The sequence below is a fragment of the Chaetodon trifascialis genome, chromosome 13, assembly GCF_039877785.1.
Source record: "Chaetodon trifascialis isolate fChaTrf1 chromosome 13, fChaTrf1.hap1, whole genome shotgun sequence".
Taxonomy (NCBI): Eukaryota; Metazoa; Chordata; class Actinopteri; order Chaetodontiformes; family Chaetodontidae; genus Chaetodon; species Chaetodon trifascialis.
This window is the reverse complement of record NC_092068.1, coordinates 14,585,271-14,607,487: the sequence shown is the minus strand read 5'-3', so window position 1 is coordinate 14,607,487 and position 22,217 is coordinate 14,585,271. Positions and strand designations below refer to the sequence as shown.

At 45.3% G+C, this 22,217-nt stretch overlaps 1 protein-coding gene across 4 annotated transcripts in view; it reads right to left on the bottom strand.

Annotated features, from left to right (window-relative positions):
- Window positions 1-22,217, bottom strand: part of slit1a (slit homolog 1a (Drosophila)) — an 89,107-nt gene that overhangs the window by 13,044 nt on the left and 53,846 nt on the right. For 2 of the 4 annotated variants that reach the window (XM_070977297.1, XM_070977299.1), the window contains exons 8-22: window positions 21,566-21,729; window positions 17,140-17,287; window positions 12,748-12,819; window positions 10,141-10,212; window positions 9,967-10,038; window positions 9,576-9,719; window positions 7,853-8,016; window positions 6,799-6,822; window positions 3,736-3,880; window positions 3,429-3,503; window positions 3,206-3,349; window positions 2,971-3,114; window positions 2,717-2,883; window positions 1,791-1,923; window positions 41-109 (exon numbers count right to left, since the gene is read on the bottom strand). In XM_070977297.1, the coding sequence (XP_070833398.1) occupies window positions 41-109; window positions 1,791-1,923; window positions 2,717-2,883; window positions 2,971-3,114; window positions 3,206-3,349; window positions 3,429-3,503; window positions 3,736-3,880; window positions 6,799-6,822; window positions 7,853-8,016; window positions 9,576-9,719; window positions 9,967-10,038; window positions 10,141-10,212; window positions 12,748-12,819; window positions 17,140-17,287; window positions 21,566-21,729 (1,737 nt within the window). The remainder of the gene's footprint in view (window positions 1-40; window positions 110-1,790; window positions 1,924-2,716; window positions 2,884-2,970; window positions 3,115-3,205; window positions 3,350-3,428; window positions 3,504-3,735; window positions 3,881-6,798; window positions 6,823-7,852; window positions 8,017-9,575; window positions 9,720-9,966; window positions 10,039-10,140; window positions 10,213-12,747; window positions 12,820-17,139; window positions 17,288-21,565; window positions 21,730-22,217) is intronic. The other 2 variants (XM_070977298.1, XM_070977300.1) reach the window with 1 other exon arrangement.

Genomic DNA, 22,217 nt, shown 5'->3' with positions numbered 1-22,217 from the left:
GTGCACAGTGAGAGGAGGAGGCAGACAGATGAAAACTTACACCAGCTGCAGGTATTTGAAGGTAGACAGCTCCTTTGGCACAACACTGAACTGGTTTCCATCCAGATACCTGAACAAAAAGAAACAAACGGGTCCGTAATGAGTCATGGGACATAATATGATCAATTCAGATCCATTCAGACCAAAATTTGATATGTATCCTGAAACATAATGTTGAGATGGAACGTTAGGTATCCACTTCAATGACAGAAATGACAAAATAATGTGAGAAGGAAAAAGGAAAAGAAAAACGGGTTACCAAACAAACCGTAACCTTGTCATCCTAAGCCACCAAAAATCCCTCTATGTCTTCATTCACGAAAAATTCTTTCACATTCGTTTTGCATGAAAGGCGTAAAAAGTAGATAATGATCTTCTAAATTCAAGCTCCAAGGTACTTAATGAGAGGGTGGCAAGTTCTATGAAGGAAGTATTGAATTATAGTAACCAAGGATGCAGTGTCCTGTATTAATTAGATTTCAGCTGGTGTTAAAAATTGATTTAATTCTACATTTTGATTCTGCTTTTTGTCAGCAGATTAATTTTACTTTGTGAACAGTTTGTGGCGATTATTGCAGCAGAACATTTTGTGTTTCAATTACTGTTCGTGTTCAGATGATTGGACACAATGTTGTGTGTCATGCCATGTCTCTTATTCCAGACACATGCAGGGTTATATATCACTTCTACTGGCTTTGAATAAGTGGCCAGAAACGGCAAATGTATCGCATTCGTCGACATTTATGTGAGATTTCTGTACAACAGTAATTCCTGAATGTGACCCAACACCCCATTTGTTGGAGTGACGAAGGTGCACACACTGCGTGTTAATGCATGTGTGTGTTAACATACTGATGTATGTACAAGCCACCACAGTTGACATCATGCCTGCAGGGATGAAACCACCCTGCTGACTGCGAAAACAATGTGCTACCGGAGGGCCGTCACCTTGATAAATGGCTGATTTGGGACCTGGTCCCTCTGAGCGCAGCTGCAGGGGCTTTCTCCTGCAATTGTTGTTGACTGTACTCAAGGCGGGAAGGGCAAGGGGGGGGGGGGGGGGGGGGGGGGTCGTTGGTTAGTTAGGGGGGCCTTTGAGTTGAGAGGTAATGATAGGTAATGACGGTGCAGAGGACACTTGGGATAATGATGGAGCAAACTCTCCAGATGACTAGATGAAAGCCCAGACCAGAAGGGCACACCTGGTCACACCTGCTGGGACAATGACAGGCCTTAAGGTTTGCACAGCGTGTGTGTGGATCTTTGTGTGTGTATGTGTGTGTGTGAGTCAGTCTGAACCACTTGAAGCAGTATTGGAAAGTTCCAGACCTATTCCATTCCCTCCCCTTTCCATTGAAAACTGCTCATTAAAATGTCCTCTTGCTCCCCTATGCTCCTGTGGACAGGCTTTTGGCCCACACACAAGTATGCACACACACACACACACACAAACACACAGACACACACACACACTGATCCTTGGCTCTGAGTGTGAGAGTGACATCAGTGTTAGCCCTGAGGGCTGCAGGGAACACAGAAGAAGAATGTCTGAGAGAATAACTGCAGGGTTTATTGACTCCTTTCCCCTTTTCCAAATGATGAGATGTTTTCTTTGCCTCCTTTCATAGTGTTTCTTTTGGTTTCCTTTCCAGATCTGCCTCCGTCAAAGCCAGACAAAGGAACAAAAACACCTGGAACTCAAACTGATAAGATAAAAATGCAATTGGCATAATTCATGCCAAGGAACTCACAGTTCAGTCACATTTCTGGGGATGCCTTTGGGCAGTGAGTGGAGGTGCTTGTTACTGCAGCGCACCACAGTCTCCAGGCAAGTACATTCACTGGGACACTGGGGTCTGGGCACACAGCTTGACTCCTCTTGGCCTGGGAAAAAAACACAGAGGGGATAGATGAGAGTCAAACACCAGAGAGGAAGAGAGAGGATGAATGACCAGGAGGGCAGGAAAGGCATGGAGAACAGCCAAAAGAAGAAGCTGTCGTCCCTGGTAAAAAGAGATGAGTAGAACAAAATGTAGAGAGAGTAGGAAGACAAAGCAAACCTAAAGGCGAGACAGTGCCGAAACAGCACAATCCTTCAAGCTGATGGTGAGGCATTGAGACAATGAGACCAGAGGAAGTGAAAAATGTGAAAAGTGAAATAGGACAGAGAGAGAGAGGAGCCTCCCTAATGTAATATCGACCAGCAAGAGCAAAGAATGGAAGCTGCCCGCAGCCCGAAGACAAGTCTAACATTCATTCAGGTGCAAATAGGCTGACTGGTCAATAAGGCAAACAGCTCAATAGCTCCACTCAGACCGGCATCGACCAGCAGCTTAGGAACTGCTGAGTAGCAATCTATTCAGTAAACAAAAGACTTGCACAATAGCGGTCATTATTTAAGATGATCTCAGACACTTTAAGCAGCTCGTGCTATAACGTATTACAGAGTAGAGAGCAGAAAAAATCTTCATCAGTCAGACCCAGACAGGTTTGTTTCACACAGAGTGGAGGTCATCTCCTATACCGAAGGCGTTTATCTCCTTTCAAAGAGACAGATTACTTCATTTAAAGTGGAGAAGCTGCAACAAAACTTTAGATACGGTCTAAATGAGGACATAGAGAAAGAGAAGCTGCACTTTAATCATGACAGGTCTCTGTGTGTGTTGGCGTCACCTACCCTCCTCACAGCGGAAGTCAGGCAGGGCCACATCCTGCAGAGGGATCTCCTTCAGGAAGCCTGGACGCTGGCATCGAGGGTTGCCCGTCACAATCTTCCTACTCCTCAGCCAATCACCAAGCCAGGCCAGCCGGCAGTCACAGTTGAAGGAGTTGGCCAAGAGGTTGCTGGGAGAAGGTGAGCGCAAGAGAGGTCATAAGAGCACTGAAACATGAAATGTGTGACTGAAGGAAGTGTGCATGCCAGGGTCTCACAGGGTGGAGAGGGTCTGCAGCGTGTCGAAGGCCCCTGGAGTGATTGTGGTCAGCTGGTTGTCGTACAGAGACAGCAGACGGACATTGTGAAGCCCTGTGAAACTGTCGTTGTGCACACAGCTGATCTTGTTGTTCCTCAGCATCCTAGAGATCAAAGGAACGAAACACTTCAGCCTAAACATCTGAAATATCATCCTTGTGAGTGTGTGATCGCGTGTGTTTGTGCATCGCTCACAGCATACGCAGCCCCTCAAGGCCACGGAACATGCCGCTTCGGACCGAGTCGATCTGATTGGCTGTGAGGTGAAGCTCATTGACGGATGATGCACCTTCAAAGGTCCCATCCTCAATCTCTGTGATCTTGTTGTTGCTGAGGTTACTGTCGGAGGGAAAAGGAGAAGGTCAGAAAAGTAAATGTAATTCTGTTTTGAGGAAAGTAAAATGGAAGGTTTCCTTACATTTTCTTCAGCTGGGAAAGGCTCTTAAAAACTCCAGTTGCCTCCAGAGAGGTGATTTCATTGTTGTTGAGGCGGCTAGAGAGAAAAGTCCAAAAAGTTTAACCACACAAACAAACACATCCATTAAAGTTTAAATATTCAGAGTGAGGTTTTGAATTTGGTTGGTCTCCAGTTTTGTATTCCCTTCACATCAAATTCAAGGGTTAATCTCTTTACTCTTTCTTAGGTCTTTTCATGCTCTTGTTGCTCACTCCAGCTCCTCCTCTGTCTTTCCCCTTTAGCAACAGACTTTTTCCTGATTGCTTACAGTTCACTGGTGGATGCAGGGATGTGCTCAGGGATCTTGGTGAGCTTCAGGTTGGAGCAGTCCACCACGTTGGACTCACAGCGACACTTGGGAGGACACACTGGATCGCTGTTGCAGGCATTATTCAGGCGGGTGTCCTCTGTACCTGAACAGGAGGAAATGCAAACACGTGTACTCTTTAAACACAAAATGACATCAGCCTCACTTCCCCATGATGCTCTTAGTCATGCATCTGTTCCCTCCACGGCTGTGTGTCAGTAGTTTGCTCTGTTGCGACCTAAAAGGCGGCTTCTCTACCTAATCTTTAACCTGAGGTGCCCTTAAGAACATGCTGCAGCTCTCCTACTAGTCGTAGGTGAGAGATGAATGGGTGTGGGGGTGATGGAAGGGTGGAGGTCAGGGTGAGTTATTTTAGAGAGGTGATAGAGTGGGAGCAGTGGGGTGAAAAGAACAGGAGCAGGGGAGATTGAGATAAGGATGCCAAAGAGGATTTGGACTGCCAGCTTCAGTGAAGCAGAGCACCCAGGAGAGAGAGAGAGGACAGTGGAAGAGAGGTGGATGAAATGATGCACAGGAAGCGTGCATAGACAGGTGGAGTCTAAGGGGAGGAAACAGGAAAAGGAGGGCATGAGGGACATGTATGCAGGAAAGAAGAGGGAGGAAGGAGTGAAAGGAGACGGATGAGACAGAAATGAAAGGTGAATGGCGGAGGTACAGAGACATCTGTCCTGATAGAGGAAAAGCAAGAATGAGGCAGCAAAGGGAGTGTGGGACGTTTTCCTGCACCTCCTCTGTCTATGAATAGACGTTACGTGCCAAAAAGCGTGCTGCCAGTTACATCATGGCTCCTCAATAATGGAACAGCACTGGGAGCCACTTAGAACAGTGTGTGTGGCTATGTGAGTGTGTGTATTGTGTCTCAGTGTCTGTGTGTATATGTGCGTGTAGAGCTTATGTGTGTGCATATGTTCCATTTAGAGGGAACAGCCCAGCGTTTGCTGTTAGGATATCGTTTTGTGTTCTGTTCCCTTTTGCATGCTCACATCGGCGCACCTCTCGGCCTTCGGTTTAGAGATTACGTCAGCAGGACACCGTGGGGCACCCAAGACCACAATCATGAGCAGGAAAACCTCAAACAACCACGACTAAATCCAACAGTTGTGCATCAAAAATCCATCTAAATAAATGGAGAAGCATTTGTAACCTAAACCCCAAACCCTCATCGTTGACTTTATTAGAATACAGTTGGACAGTGGGAGAGTGAATTGCATCTGCAGAAACAACTTCCTCTGGCTGCCTGTGCAAAGACTTTTTCTGAATCTGTGTCACTTCTGAGAGTGGCTCAGTGGAGGGTGCAGATAGACACAGTAATGCAGGTCATTAAGGAACTTTCCCTCGCCAGGCCAGACAACAGGAAAAGGCATTTCCTGCAACAGAGGAAGCAATGAAAGTACAGCGCCGCGCTTTGATCTTGAGGATGTAGAGGAGCCAGGGGAGATTCGTGAGCCTGAGTCATCGCCATCGTCACAAGTGCGTGGTGGCGACACTTTTACTGTCAGCAGATTTAAACAAAACCGGAGAAAACACGGAGGAGAGGGACGAGGTTTTTCCCTCTCTGAGGCGCAAAATGACTCATCGCTGGAGTTGTAGAAGTTTTCATAATTCCCTGCAGCTTGGTTCCTCATTATCGATGTATTATGGAATTCCCGTGCTGTCAGCGATTGTGTGTGTTGAGTGCATGCGTGTGTGTATTGTGGAGGCTTTTATTGTTATCATTCAGGGAGGGTGAAATTCTCATTAATCACATTTGGCTTTGATCTTCCTTCTGCTTACATAGTACTCCCATTTGTTCTCTAAGCCAGTGCAGAGCTTTATCTCAGCTTGGCACACAAAGAGACATTAATTTATACACACACACACACACACACACACACACACACACACACACACACACACACACACACACACACACACACACACACACACACACACACACACACACACACACACACACACACACACACACACACACAGGGTTAGACACACATCACTGCTCCTCCTAGTTATTTTCTTGGAAGTGCTCTTGTTAAGAGGTCCGGAAACATCCGCTGATAGGAATCTGGGTCCTCTGGTGGGCTTTATTTTCTTTAGCTTTTACTGATAGAAAGGACACACTTTCCTTCCCCCCTGTCCTTCTCTCCCTCCCTTCTTTTCTGCCCCTCTTGGTGAGTGACTGTCTGTGCTCGTGCCAAAGCAAAGAGCCACTTCCTTTTGACTCTATCTGCAGAGACTGCTAGGAAAACAGAGCTGAGGAGAAACAGACGCTCTCACACGTATATCACATTGAAATGCACACATAGGTACAGTTACCCACAGAGTTAACCAATTAGCTTGTCTCACATGTATGAATACCTACTGATGACCACCAGCATGCACAACTGCTACCCTTAAATGCCCAATGTTTTCCTGCACAGACCACTGCCTCTGAAGTTTGTCCAAACATCATCCACATTAAAGGATGATTCTGGTCTATTACAACTGGAGTCTTTCATAGTTTTGGACATTACTTCAACACTTGATCGAGATAAAAAGGAGTGCATCAGAAATATTGGTGACAAGCCCTCGTTGCACAGGAAAACAGCTTGCACACAACTATGGCAAGTACAGTAGGTCAAAGCTGAAGAAGGAAGTAAAAAACAGGCAGTTTCTCTTGTTTTTCCTCTTCCACACAAGTTTCCTGTGGGTTGGTTCAAGACCTGTATGATCATCTGAATGCTCATGTTTTTTCCATGTCTGACTTATTTTTAGCAACGTTGCCATGTTCCCAGCTCTCACCAATTAACTTGGTAAATAAAATGTCATTATCACCAAAGGAATGATGGCAAAACTTTGAAAACTGGAGCCAAGTTGTAATAAACTGAAATTATCCTCTAACCTGTGGGAGAACTTTATGGTTAATGAACGGTAGGTAATGGAAAAAATGACACCACTACATGGCCGCGGGTGGATAATTAAAGAAAAGAGGTAGACAATGATAAGTGTGAACATTTACGAGCCACTCACCTGGGATGAAGTACTGCTCTTTGGCTGTGATGGAGAAAAGAAAGAGGGACGGATGTCAGTGAAACAAGTCTGGTCTGCATAGCTGTGGTGCCGCTATGCTTCAGAACAGTCATATATAGAGCTTATATATGACGACGCATGATGCAAGGTATATGACAGTTAAACAGAGAAGCCTGGGACTGTCTCTGTGCATGGCAATGTGGAGAAACTTGCAACGATGTTAAAAGGTGGTAAATATTTGGCTGTTGCTAAGGAAGAGTGACATGAGGGAAAGAAGGAGACAGTGAGAAAGAAAGAAAAAAGAAAGAAGGAAAAAGACCAAAAAAGGGAAAAAAAAGAAAGAGGAAAACACATGGACTCCCTTCTTCACTAGGACTCGCCAAACAAATGAGGCTATAAAGAAGTGTGAAACCTCAGCAGTGCAGAGTGCCAGACGGCGAAGCACAGTGCATAAACACAATAGTGGGCACAGAGTGGAGGGAGTGGAGAAGGTGAGGCTCGGCTAGTGCAGTGCAGAGGAGTGAGGGGATGAGGGGGTGTGAGGGAAACCTGAGCCTGGCAGCCAGAGAGTGATGAGTGGGCAAGGGGAGATGGAGATGGAGGGAGGGGAGCCTGAGATTGGCAGAGGGCAGCGGAATGGTGGGCACGCAGGGAAACTCTAGCCCAAATACCAGCCTCGACTGGTGATCTCAGCCCACTGCGGTTTGAATCTGAAACCAGACTCACGATGTGGTAATATGGAGGGGAAATGGAGAAACAGCGAACGATCCCTCTCTCCTTGGCCCCAAGTTCATCTGGGGGATATTGATTGAGGAGCACCAACGCAGCAAATGATAGGCTGAGTAAAACCTTTTGCCAGGAATAGTTGCTCATTAAATGTGGTATGAGGCGGCAGGAACAATGCAGAGATAATAGCCGCTTCCAGCAGAGAAAGAAAGAAGGTAAGAGAAGATCATTGAGAGACAAGTGGAATAAAAAAAACAAAGCCTGTCTGACAGATAGAGACCCCGAGAGAGGAATAAGAGGGAGACAGTGACGTTGAGACGCCGCCTACCGGAGCAGCGGAACTTCTTGCTCTTGATCTGTCCGATGCGTTTGTTTGCGAGGCGGCGAGGGCTGGCGCAGCGGGCGCCGCTGGTTTCGATGGGGTTGGAGCGCAGGTAGTCTGCCAGCCACTTCAGATTACAGTCACAAATAAATGGGTTCTGGGCCAGGTGACTGGAGAACAGAGAGGGAGGGGGAGATTGGAGAGAAAGGGGAAGTTAAGGGAGGAGAGGGGCGGAGGGGAGGAACGCACATGAATGAATTTACAAGTTGTATGTTTATATTTAGACATCAGAGCATGTACAGGTGTACATCAGCAGCAGCTGGTCAGCTTAATGTAGCATGAAAGCAGTGGGAAACAGCTAGCTTAGTTCAGTCCGTCAGTGACAGAGCCAGGCTAGCTGCTCCCCTGTCAGTGCTACGCTAAGCTAACCGGTTCCTGGCTGTAGCTTCGTATCTACTGAACGAACGTTACAGTGTGCTTCTAATCTAACTTGTGGCTTCATTTCACAAAATATGGAACTATTTTTTTAATATTGTAAAAATGTTTGTTGTCCAAATTCTTGGCAAACTGTACTAAAATAATAATAATAATTCCTGAAGTTCCCGTTTTACTCATATTGTAGAACAGCAGAAGGCATGAATTGCTCTGAACATCAGTTTGTTAATTAGTTAAATTTTTCTTACATTTGACATAGTGTGTTTCACTGAATCAACTTTCTGGCTATTTTGGCTCTAGTTGGTGTTGCTGGTGAATTATGCTGTGTTAGGCAGTGAGATGTTTCCAATGTTTGGGGGTTGACAAAATAAAAGACAAATTACAACATCTGAAATGACCATAAAATTTAATCAGCATCTAAGTTCTTCTAACAGTTTAACTTCATGAAGGTTTGATTTATAGGACTGTTGTTTTAGACTGCATGAGTTTTAGCTCTTCATAGCTAACTGGCAACTGTGTGTAATATTGTGTGTAAATATTGTGAAGTGTAATATTGCAGAGTTTGCTTATGGATATCGTCATGTTGAATTTAACCACATCACACAGCCCTACTTCAGTTTATAGAGTGTCTGATACAATCCAAATTATGTCATCAGCATGGAAGACCAGAGACTGAAGGAAGGCTCTACGTGTATTTTTACCCCTTCTTCAGAAAGCCCTTAAACCCAGTGCCCTCTACAGTATGTGTGTGTGTGTGTGTGTGTGTGTGTGTGTGTGTGTGTGTGTGTGTGTGTGTGTGTGTGTGTGTGTGTGTGTGTGTGTGTGTGTGTGTGTGTGTGTGTGTGTGGTGAGCCAAGGGGCAGCCCTATCTATCATCCTCAACAGGTGTCTTGTATTTGCATATGTCATGCAGTGTGATTCAGACATGGTAGATGGCACAGTCTGGGGTCTGTATTGATAACAGCATGTGGTTTGCCTTGTTTATTGGAAAAGATAAAAAAAAAAGGAGCCATTCATTTAGAAAGGAGTGGTGCAGTCTGGGTAACAGTGGTGAAGGAGTGGGTGTGGTGTGTGTGGTTTTTATCTCGATCTGCCTGCAGAACCTGTGTGTGTCCGTGTGTTTTTGAAGATGATGGATTTACTCTCCTCTCTACCTCATGATCCCATTTCTGTGTTATTACACAGACCTGCGCGTAAACAACTCCTGTGCTGGCTCATGTTTTATGGTGATGGCTCAGTATGTGTCAGAGCGTGTACAGCAGCATGTTAATGTGTGTGTGTGCGTTTGACTCACAGGGTCTGTATAGCTCTTAGTGAAGTGAAGGTGCCCTTGGCGAGGGTTTGGATCTTATTGTCGTAGAGCGATAGCAGCGAGAGATTCTGCAGGTCCTGGAAGGCGTTGGCACGAACGCAGTGAATCTTATTGGCATTCAGCAACCTGGAAGAAAGGGGAAGACAAGGAAAAAAGAGGGAGGAAGGAAGACGGAGGGAAGGAGGAAAAGAGAGGGAAGCAGCTTGTCAGAATTTCTTTATTCATTCATTCATTATGCATTCCATCTAGAAAACTATGCACAGCTACAAAGTTTATTTGAAGGTTATGACTCCTTTACTGAGTGGGAGTTAAGGATGCCTGGAATTCAGTATATGTCTGCAGTGGATCAGCAGAGTGTGTGTGTTCTGCTTACAGCAGTTGCAGGGCGTAGAGGCCATCAAACACCCCCTTGGGCAGGTCGGTGATCTTATTTCCATACAGCACGCTGGGAAATCAAAACACAGTCTTACTTTAAACTCGAGAATTGACAACCGAGTGGATATTTATGCATGTACACATGCACAAACTTGGCCCGGGGGCCACTTACAGGGAGTTGAGGGAGCGCAGCCCCTGGAAGGCATCAGGAGCAATCTCCGAGATCTGGTTGTTGCTCAGGTCTCTGCATTGAAGAAGAAGGCCAGAGAATTAGTCAGGAAAGTGGGGATTTTAGGGAAAAGGCCCTGCTCCTGTGGGAGGCTTGACCCCACTCTCACCTGCGTGTCACACTGATAGAAAGGTGGGGTGGATGTGATGCTGTCTGTCGCTGGCGCAAGAGGAGAAGTAAATGTAGTGTGAATTGGATGAGGATGAGTTCCAGCTCTCTCCCATATTTGATGGTGCGTCCCTTCAAGGGATTTGATGAAAAGGAGCAGGCTGGAGTCTCGTGGCCAATCAAAACATTTACATGTATTATTTGTGGCCTATCAAATGGCACTGCGTTGTATCATGGCGAGCGTGTGTGAGTAAAAATGGGGTGCAGGGCCGAAATCCAAAGCGAAATACAGTAGACTGCCTCTGAACATAGCCGTTGTTAATAGGATCCACAGGCCTCTCCCCACAGGGTAACCACTAAGCCTGTGTGTCTATGTGTTTATGTGTCTGTGTGTCTGTGTGAGTAAATGCAACCGTAAATGAGGAACAGTAGGACAGAAGCAGAGAAAGACAGATGGAGAGAGAGAGTTAATGGAGTATGTGGACTGAACTCCAGCCGACTGGATACCTTTGAAGGAAAATCATCATGTGGTGAAGAAGAGGGATATTTTCTCATTTGGGGGTAACAGTTAAATAAGTACCCATTTGTCTTCTTGCAAAGGACTGAGGTTTCCTGGAAATGAAAACGCAGCGACGGAGCCAACATGTGCACTGGTGTGTGTCTGTAAACTCAGACACTGGTGTGTTTGTGTATGTGTCGGTGTGTGAGGGCTGTTACTGCATCCCTTGTCTTCAGGAGCGGTTCATGTGTAGGTCATCCAAACTGGGACAAGGTGAGAGAGAATGTGTGTGGTTGGTATTTACTGGGAGAAGAGGACATGCAGGGTCCTGAGAGGCATTGCACACATACCTGCATGCACCATAAATAAACAAATACACACACACCAAAACAACCAAAAATCTATAACTTACCTAACATTGCCTTTTCATCAAATATGAACTATTTTCCACACATAAAATTTTCAGAAAAAAATACCACTAAGTATGAAACATACATGTGAACATCTGCAGAGCCTGGCCCAGGAGAGGGACCACATTCATCATGATGTACTGATGCCGTCTACACGCTGTGTGCACCGAGGGTGTTGGACACAGGACAAGCTGGGCCAGCAAGGGCACATAGCCAGCTGAATAAACAGAGGCACCGAGGGTCAACACAGACATGCGGCCAGGCATTGTTGCTGCTAAATTCAGAATCAGCAACAGTAGCAGGTCATGTCTGTTTGGAGGACCAGATGGAGGAGAGCAACACATTCTCACTGCCATCAAATCTGGTGTGTGAAGATTTTTCTTAAAGAACAACAGTTTCTGGTTTTTGGAGGATTAAGCTGAGACATTTTTATTTGAGTTTCGCTTAACATAAATGTGAAATTCTGCTTTTATCGACAAACAACAGTGTTTAGTTAAATTTAGCTCAGTTGTTGTGGGTTAAGATTAAATTAACATTTTACTTTACTTGTGTGACAACAGACAAATAGATGGTAATTTCCAGTAAGTCCAGGGTCAGGGAAGCTACAATAAGATGGCAGTCGCTCATTTTAGCTCCATTTGTGTTAACAAGAGTTTGTTGATATTTGGATTTGTTGAATCTGCCAGCCTGCCACTGAATCTGGTTTCAATATATTCTATGAAAACCACAAAAGTTTGCATCATACTCAGTAAAAAGTAAGCACCCTGTTTTGTAAAATGTTTCAAACTCTTGTAAAACTGGTTTAGTTGTGGGGTTTCCTTTCCCCATTGTTCACTTTTTTTTGGCATTTATTTTTGGACAAATAAATGTTAATTTCCCTTGAGACTTCCCTGAAGTTACGATGAGATAGCAGCTGCTTGAGTCTGCTCTGCATTCACCTCATCTGAACTTCAAACTGTCCCTGGATGATGAAAACAGTGAGGAATCCTTTGAGAAGGGCAGAGAAACTCCCTGACCTTCCGTTTCCTCCGTCTCCCTGTTGCTATGTCGGTCAGGCCCGGTGGTGTTGGAGTTATGGGTTTGGCTGACTGGTGTGTGCTGGCTGGGCGACCGGACAGCTGGTTCAACGGGTGAAAAACCACTCAGTCTCAACTACCAGCCTGTCACTCCCAGAGAGAGCGAAGCCTCAGCCCTCATTCCAGCACACTCTCTGTCCCCTCATCATCATCCCAGCCGCAGTGCCGACGCAGGCACAACACAGACTGGACACAGCACCAGCCAGGGGAATACCAGTGTACAGCAGTGAAAGATGAGAGCTGTTATTATGCTCATGTAGCATCTGAGTGCTTGCTTTCCATGCCACCCAAAGCCTGAGAACAAGACTATGTTCTTCAGGCCCAGACAAAATAAATACTTCATGCTCTTTAGGAGTGGAATGAGAAAACTGCCAATTGTCGCTTCTTTTTCCAGCCCTCAACTTCTTGTTCTCGTCTGTATTATTTAGCCCTGAGGTGAGTGTACGGCTGTACTTACATCCTACGCAGTTTCTTGTAGGGAGAGAAGGCTCCGGGAGGAACAGACTTAATCCCATTCTGCTCCAGACGTCTGGAGAAAAGAGGAGAGGAGAAAAGAGGAGAGGAGATACCATCAGTTAAGCAAACAATAGACTTCTCCATGGCAACAGAGCTGAGTAATCCTCCCATTACCTTTGACCCTTGGTGATTGGCCTGATTATATTAGCGGAGATCTATTCCCCAGCTGTAATAGGTCCAGGCATGTTGGAGTCATAACATCCTCAGAACCAATAAACAGTCTGAATGCTAAAGTGCTGTGGAAGAGGACTGGAGGGGAAAAGGCTCCGTCTCAGTTTGTGGGAGGGTGTTAAGGCCGTCCACTAAAAGTCATATTTCTTCTTGGTATAACATTTACAGTGTCCAGCACTTCTGTTCTCTTATGAGATCCTGAAATCAATAATGACCTCACTTGTTCTTGTGAAATTTGTCTTTATCCTCTGGGTGTCTGCAAAGTGTCCACTGATACGCTTGCAGCCTGGTGAAATATTACTTCTTTAGTTTACTTTTTCCTGTGAGCCGAAGAGCTGCCGAAACGGAGTTGACAAGAAAAAGCTCCGACACAACCTCACCGTAAAACACTGTCAAAAGACTGAAATAAATACACAAACATGCACTTCATTTAGTTCAGAACAGTCACAGAGTCTAATCATTCTCAGATGGTGGCAGGGAAACAGACATCGCTAAACCCCATTAGTGTGGGTATGCATGTCTGTGTGTCTCAGGCCGGCTGCTACTTAGGACCCAGCTCAGTCCAAGAACTATTCCCTGGTGTAGCTGGCAGAGGGCTGTTTATCTGCAGGTCACTTCACAGCTTTTAAAACTGTCCTTAACAAGGCTTAGCAGGGCCCGGAGGGAGCCAGCTGTGGGCCTGTCTGGCTGTCCAACCATGCTGCCTCCCAGCAGAGGAAGTGGCTGCAGGACAGGAGGCATGGCGTGAGGTGTGGTAGTCCAGTGGCTTACGACGCAATCTAACGATCATTAAAATGCTATTTGTCGCCACAGGAAAATGAGAAATATTCAAAAATCTGCAAAACTCCTCGGCAAGCAGAACATTGTTAATAGACTTAACCATCGCCCTCTTAAGAATGCAAATTGTTGGCGCAGAACCATTTCCACAGGATTTAATTATTCTATTAGAGGCATTTCACATTTACTGCATGCCTCTTAGGCCTCCTGCATTGCTGTGTTTATGTCTAATCATGGGGGTGAATGTTTTGTTACACATTAGCCACAGCCACTTAACAGTTTTGAGTCTCCAAATTTTTCAGTCAAGCATCTTCCCCCTTCAAAGGAGTGGCCTACGTTTACGAAGCGATATAGGAGCGCAATTGGCATTCTTAGGATAGCAGTGATTCCAGACCACAGATTCCTGTGGTCTACATGCTCTCTCTGTCTGTTTTTGTCTGCCTGTCCCAATGTGTCCATGGATTTACAGCAGAGTGACAGTGCTGTGGTTCCTCTGCCCTCACCATGCGGCAGAGTGGTGGGCCAAGTGGCTTTAGCGCCTTCTCTCATCAACCAGTCTGTCTGACTGGTCCAAACCAGTCTGGCACTCTCCACGCTGTTTGCATGTGTTTCAGTGCCGCTACTCGGGTGTTGGTAAGAGACCCTCCGAGCCAGACAAGAGCACACAATGCTGTCTGACAACTTTTTAGCCTTCACGTTGTCGCTCCTCGCAGATCGATATGTGCAAGCGACTTAATCCCTCCAATCAACAAAGGAGCCGCTCTGTTCAATCGGCACAGAAAGAAGAGACAATCTCCCAGAGTCGCCTTCGAACGACCAATCAATGGTTCCCATCCAATTTATCAGACTGAACATTTGTATGTGTGCCTGTGTGTGTGTGTGTGTGCGAGTTGGTGTTTGTCAGCCAAATCAATGGTCTTCATCCTTTTCATTAGGGTCTGAGCATGGTTTTCATTAAGGGGAAACACATTATGCCTTTGGGTATTCACCCAGTGCATGCGTGAGTCAGAAATGGATGGCAGGACCGCAGCAGCGGATGAAAGGCATGGGGGGGATTTTTATGGCAGAGTTCAGTCACTGCAGACAGAGACTATGGTGCATAATAATCTGTTGTGGTAGTGTTTAGGCTAACTGGGCCTGCTCTCACAAGAGAGGAGCACAGAAAGCAGCTCACATCCCCACAGCCATAAACACAACACTGGCATTCATTAAGGGAGAGCAGGGCAAGAAGGTTGCAGGTCTCCGATTTGTACATAATGAGAGCAGCATGTGTGTGTTTGTGTGTATGTGAGTTTCCGAGTGCCTCATTAACAAGGCATTAGGCTGGCCTTGATACCCAGCAGCCCGCCTTGCTGTAATTGAAACTGATTTTATAATGAACTTCAAGCACAGATCAAACCTGCTGCACCAAATTACTGAGCGGGATCCCCCCTGCCCCATCCCTTTTTCATTCCTTCACTGCTGATCTGCCTCCTCGAACCCGCCTGTGGTGATTTGGCGAACCGGCGAAGAGCAAAAGAAGACGGAGAGAAATGTGGAGGCGAAAAAAAAATCAGGAGAGGAGGAGAAAGAGTGAAGGAAAGAGCGTTGTGGGAATATAACCTGTATGGTAAGGCTCTGATGGGCAGGACAGGAGGAATGTGCGTGATGTAAGCCAGGGTTTCACCCCGGTCTTGTAAAAGATGAATCAGAACATAGTAGAGTTTATTAGCAGGACACAGTTAAGCACCAATTAGATGTGAAGGGCAGGAGACTCTTAAAATCCCTCCACTCATCTGCTGTGCAGAGAGAATCTCCTGTCTATAAAACCAGTGCATGGCAGAGCTATCCTTCAGCTCTCTCCCTGTTCTCCCTTTAGCTGGCTATTCAGTTCGTAGATCACATCCGTCTCCAAATCATAAAACAAATAAAAACGTACAGGTGAGGCTGAATTATTTATTTTATTTATTCATTTCTATTTATTTATTTTAGGTTCAATTATCTCAAAAGTCAATACACAGGATGTGTTAAGACTTTTCAATGAGTTGAAATAGCTCAGTGTTTCGTGGGTGGTCATTGAATCAGACACGCTGAAGTGTGAACTGCATGTCCAAATTAGGAAACTGAGCACATCACTGCACTAGAAATGGGTCAGGGTTGTTGGGGAACATGGGATCTGTGACTTCCATGCTTGCTGGGTATTTATAAACAGACCCCATGGGGAAGAGGAGACCTAGAAACTTGCTCTGTCCTCCTAACTACACACATGCTCCTTGGAAGAACATGCAATGCGACCGCTGGCTTTATCCCTTCATCCTCCCTTTTTCTCACCGTGCATAAATCACGTATCATGTCAGGCAGATTTCTGCCAGGGGGCATTAAACACATGATAAAAGAGTAGGATCACTACCTTCAAAAGATTAGCAGTGCATTCCCGGGAATTACAGTAGGCTGATAGCATGTGGGCCGCAAACAGTTAATGCCCAGACAAATGTTGGAGGACTGATAACCTGAGGGAGGGATGTTAGCAAAGCACCGGCATGCAGTTCACAGCCATCTGAGCTGATAAGAGCATCCAGTCTGAGTCTGACGTCTGCTCTACGTCTCCATGTGTATCTGTCAGTGTAGAGCAAATGGATGGATGTCTCCCTGCTGGGTGATGCATGTTGAGAAGAGCAAGCTAGAACAGCATATGTATGTACATAAAACATGCATGCTATAATCCTGTCAGCCTTGTTAAACCCTGCATGAGCATACACACAGACAGATACAGAGGCATCTTTAGTCCTCACACTCAAACAGATGCCCTGCAGTGCCATTCTTTAAAGAACAATGCAGCCGCGCATGTCCCTGCATTTCTCTGACACCCGTCTTTTTCCTGTATGTCTGCTGCTCAAGTTGCACTGCGCTGAGGAATCTGTTCTGACTGAGGGTCACCTGCTGTGCCAGATCTGTCCAGATTTATACTGAGCTTTAAATGTGAATGATAGCATTAGATAAATGTTGATTGGTGGAAAAAAAAAAAGATCTACCACTTTTGCATCTAAATTTGTCTGCAGTTTAAATCTGACGTTATCCTCGTGGGAAAAGGAATTCAATGTTTTTGGATGATATTACACAATAAAAGAACTTTTGTTGTTTGACAAATGTTTGGATTGGTTATCGCAGTACTACATATATGTAGTGTATAGTGTAGTTGAGCATAGGGACATATGTAACATTATCTACAGTATTCATGACTGCATTACAGCAGTGCTTGTAGCGTAATCATAGCTATGTTCTAATGGTAAATGCTAATATATCATGTTTGTTAAGTGTGCTGTCGCTTATGCCTCTCAAATTGCCAAGTCTCACAGTGCCCGTTCAGAAGAGAAGATGCAGGGAACTGATTAAACAAGGTGCTTACATCTCGGCCATGCTGTCGGGCAGGTTGGCTGGGATGGCGGTGAGACCTTTCCCTCTACAGTCCACTATGTTGTTACTGCAGGTGCACATGGCGGGGCACGAGCCTCCGCCGATGCTGCACGGCTGCAGGCTGGAAGACTCCTGGTGACCTGAAGAGAAAAACAGGAGAGAAATGCGATGAGAAGAGTGGAACGGGTAGCTCCCACGGATGTGTGAGCACAGGTGGATTTGGTTGGTTTCAATAAGAGCAGCATGACTCCAAGCAGGATTACAGGGTGAGATTGTTTGCCGGAGGATTTGTGCAGTGACACGGAGCAGCTCTTGCGCTCGTGTGGAGCCCAAACTCTTCCACTGCTGTTCATGACATCAACGCTTTATGCTTTATAAACTGAATTGCAAACGAACGCACATTCCCAGGGATGTTTTGACATTGAGGAAAAAAGGAATGAAACACCCAACTCTTGACTTTATTGTAAAGCCGTACATCCTTGAGAATCAATGGGCAAGAAACTAGGTTATCTATCAAAGGAGTGCCACAATATATTGAGAGGAGAAGAAAGACATGAATAATAGAGTTGGAGCAGTGATTGAAGGCCTCCCAATAACATCCATTGATCTCGCCACAAATTTCCCTCCTGAGTCTGCGTTCTCTGGGTGGAACTGATGCCATTCTGCACATTCAGCTGTACACCCCCCACCTCTTCACTTCCATTTGTTCTAAAACACTTCAACTTTTCAATTTGCATACAGAGCACACAACCCATCACGCTGTCTCTAGATACCTGTTCAAATAGCTGCGGCACTGTCAACGATATGGTGAAGAGCGGGCGCTTGCACTGCTGCTACGGCGTGTTTGGTATGTGTGTGTGTGTGTGTGTGTGTGTGTGTGTGTGTGTGTGTGCGCACGATGTGTGTATGTAAGTCTAACCCAGATAAAATGAATAAAACAGACTTTTAAATGGCCTCATTTACACAGCATTACTAATCCGAGTTTCAAACCATGAATATTTGATTACTTTCCTATCTATCGCTCAGCTTGTGTGGAAAATGTTGGCGAGTTGGAGTGATGGGAGGGCGGGGGGGATTCAGGGAGAGGAAGACAGAGTGAGTGAGGGTGAAAGTCAGTGACAGAGAAAGCACAGTTCTCAAAACTCTACTCCCTAAACCATGAAGACAGGTCGCTGCCAAACATTATGCTTTAGCATGAAATTACTGGCTCTAGCTCTTGGACCATTTAGCCAGCAAGCAATGTTTGAGGTCAGGTTTCATGTATTTGGCCGATCAGAATCAATTACCTGAAGGGCCGAGATGCTTTGACAGATCTGGGAATCATGTAAACACAACAAATAGCATCAAGAGCGCAAATCGACTCTCGCTCAGTCGCTCAACCCACGTGATCTGAGGCCCTGTGATCTGGGATGGCAGAGCTTTGACAGATCTGGGATCAGGTGTAGGGCAGAGAAGAGCTCCTTTCTGATCTAACATGGCATATTTGACAGGCCTGGGATCAGGGAGAGTGCAGAGCACAGCTGGAGCGGCCTTAACAATGACAGCTCTCTGACAGGTATACTTGAGGTGAAGCTGTTTGATGTACGCTCGTCCCCTCTTCTTCCTCGCGCTGTTTTCCCCATTATCTCTTTCCCATCCGCCGTCTCACCACTCCATTCCTGTCCCATTTCCCATGTTTTATTTGCCTTCACCCTTCTATCAGTCTCCCCTCCTCCAGCTGTTCTTTCTGCTCCCTCTCACTCCTCTTAGCGCCCTCATTTTCAGCCTCTCCACTCCCTCCATATCTCTGCCAATGACTGTCACTGCAGCCCATTACCTCCTATATTTGCTTGCAAGTCTTTACATTTAACTTCACTACACCTCATTTCTCTCATCATTTCAAAATGTTATCACTGGCTTCTTCCCATTTGTCTCTTTCCTCAAATTCTCTTTCAGCACAACAGTTGAGTTCACCACTTCCCTCCCCCCTTTTTCACTCTTTATACGGTCATTTCTTCCCTGTTTCCCACTACAGGAGTCGTATTTTATTCCACCCTCAAGCAATTTATTACTCACTGCTCATTTCAAACATAATATTTTTACTTCATTTATTATTACTTGGGAGCAGTACATCAAGCACAATAGTTATTAATTTTCTGTCATATAACCCTAAATTGGCACAAGCAGCTTGTAACTTTTGGTTACCGCTCCTGCAAATGATCAAGGGGAGCAAAGAGGGTTCATGTGTGAATGTTTTGCTCAATAAAATCACAGCGGTGGCCATTTATCTTAGAGTAAAGTCACTCTAATCTAAATTAGAGGCAAAGGATTATGATTAATTAGGATGAAACTGGGTTGGCAGAGGTATTTAGGTGAGGCCCATCATTTGTTTACTGATTTTCACCCAGATTTTTTAAGTATTCTCACACTTAAAACTTGTGTTTCCTGCTGGTTTTTAAAATGAACAAGATCATTTTGTTGTGAGCTCAGAAACTGTATGCGGTCATAGAAAGTAAAGAGAATGTATGAATGTAAATGCAAATGAGCTGCTGGCCATTCACCCGAGTTAAGCAATTAAAAGTAAGAAGTAAAGTAAGCTCTGCAAACATTTTATTTTTTAAATGCAATTTTCTTTTACCAGATTTTTCTATTTTGTATAGATACAAAGTGAAAAATTCATTGTTTCTTTAAAACAGAATATAACGAGCCCTACATTCAGGCTTTGGATGATTCAACTTTAATGTGATTTTTGAATGAATGACAAACGACTGCCAGGAAAAATGTGATATTATTCCTTGAAATGAAGCAGTAAATGTGTTACTCTGCTCATTACTGACAAAATTTACAATATCGAGAAGCTTTCCAGCTGAAAACTGAGGTTGAGAGTCAGTGAGTCATGATGCCGAGAGCACTGCAGAATTTCATCATAGTTTGCAGCGACTAATAAGACACTGTACCCCGTTTTTCTTCTTCTGCCTCTCACAACAACAACATGCCTCTCTTTTCCCTCTTCCTCTCTTCCAACACAGCGCCACCCCGCCCCAAATCCCCCGCAGGTGGCCTGGCCTGGTCACAGCACAAACTAAGCACACGCACAACACACAATGCTGAACACTGAAAACACACACACGCACACAAAAAGTATATGTGTGTGTATGTGTGTGCCAGCGAACCAGTCCCTAATGAGTCCTTCCCTGGGAGTTCAACTTGTGGTCACTCATCCACTCAAGAGGAAACTGGGATTATGTGTGTGCACATGTTTGTGTGAATGCATGACTGTGAATTTGTGCACAGAGACATGGAAATACATAACAGTGGGTTTTGCTTTCCTCCTGTTGTTCGTTTTGCCCAAAATGTTGAATGACTGTTCGCTGTTGAGGCTCAGAGAACCAATCTGTGTCAATCTCCTTCAACTTTCTGACAAAAATACCCCTCTCCATTAAAATTCTTACAAGATGAAAGTTAATATCAGCATAAGCTGCAACTCCCCATCATGCAAAACCTTAAATTTGTGTATCTGCATCCTACCAGACCCCAAAGTTTCTCCAACATCCCCCGCTCCCCTTTTGCAACTGGAATTGTTACACTCCCACGCTTTGAGTGTCTTTCCCTGGGCGATGAATAGTTAATGATCTGTGCTGTCACGCCGTATGGCTGCGTAAAAATCACAACCCATGGAGAGAGGGACACACACACACACACACACACACACACACACACACACACACACACACACACACACACACACACACACACACACACACACACACACACACACACACACACACACACAAATGTAGACACAAACACCCCTCACAGCTGGTGTTGAGAGTGAGATGGCCTTGTGGGGAGTGAAGGTTCTCATGCTGTTTTTCCATTGTCCTGATATGATAACCCCAATGCATGCCATGCCACGCCTACATGCACATGCTCTCTCTCTCACATACACAGTTACACACACACACACACACACACACACACATAACAAGAGAGAAACAGTGAGTTGAAAGCTACACTAATCCTTGTGCGAGGAGGTGAGAGGCCATGAATAATGACGACGGAGGAGAGGAGTGCTGCTGTCAGGGGCTGCGTGTTTTATATGTATGTCATGGCATTTTCCTGGCAATGCTACCAGCTCCTGAAAGCTGGAGAAACATGAAAGGGCCAGAGGAGAGCCGTGAGGTTGCCCCGGGGCACAGGAGCTGTCAGGTGGCTGCCAGGTGAATACACTGACACACAAACACAGTGGGAGTGGAGGGGGGAGAATATCTACTAGCAAGGACAGGGAGTTTTAGGCATGAATGATTTGATCAAAGCGCCCAGCGAAAAGACTGCCGCTGAAAAATTAGCTTTCCCGAACTACTGAACATGCACAGTACGAAATGTTCTTGTGGTATTGCTCTTCGAAAGTTTATTGTAAATGACTCCACAAGTCTTACCTGAGCAGCTGAATTCGTGTTTCTGTACCTCTGCCACATTGAGTCCTCTGAGCTCAGAGGGGGCAGTGCACTGGGTGAACAGCCCAATTGTGGGTCTCTGTCTGAGCCACTGGGCCAACCAGGCCAGGTGACAGTCGCAGTTCAGATTGTTGGAGTGGAGACGGCTGTTAAAAGAGAAGAAGAATTCAACATGGATGCACACCAGCTGAGTGTCAAATTACACCTACAGAAACATTTGATAATCAATGGAGACCTGGCACGAGTTTATTTATGGCTGATCCTGGAAAATCATTAGACAGTTGTCCTTTTCTATATTATTTATCTACCCCAAGTAATAATCACGCTTTAATTACTTCCTGTTTTATTAATTTTATTGGCATGATTATTGATCTTATGTTTAAACATGACCATGAAATGCATGTAGGTTCTCTGAGGCGCTTGTGTTCAGAGGGAAGATGTGTGTGGGTTCGGGTGAGTGTGTGAGGGAGTCGCGGTGTGGGGTGTTGTAGGTGACACTGCACGTTTGTGTGTTTTAATGTGTCGCCCTAAATTTGAAAACAGATTTAAAAAATGAGTTCCAAAAAAAAGTGTCTATTCTTTCCAAGAACTCATCACATCCAATCTCTGTGGCGAAATGCACTAAATGATATGC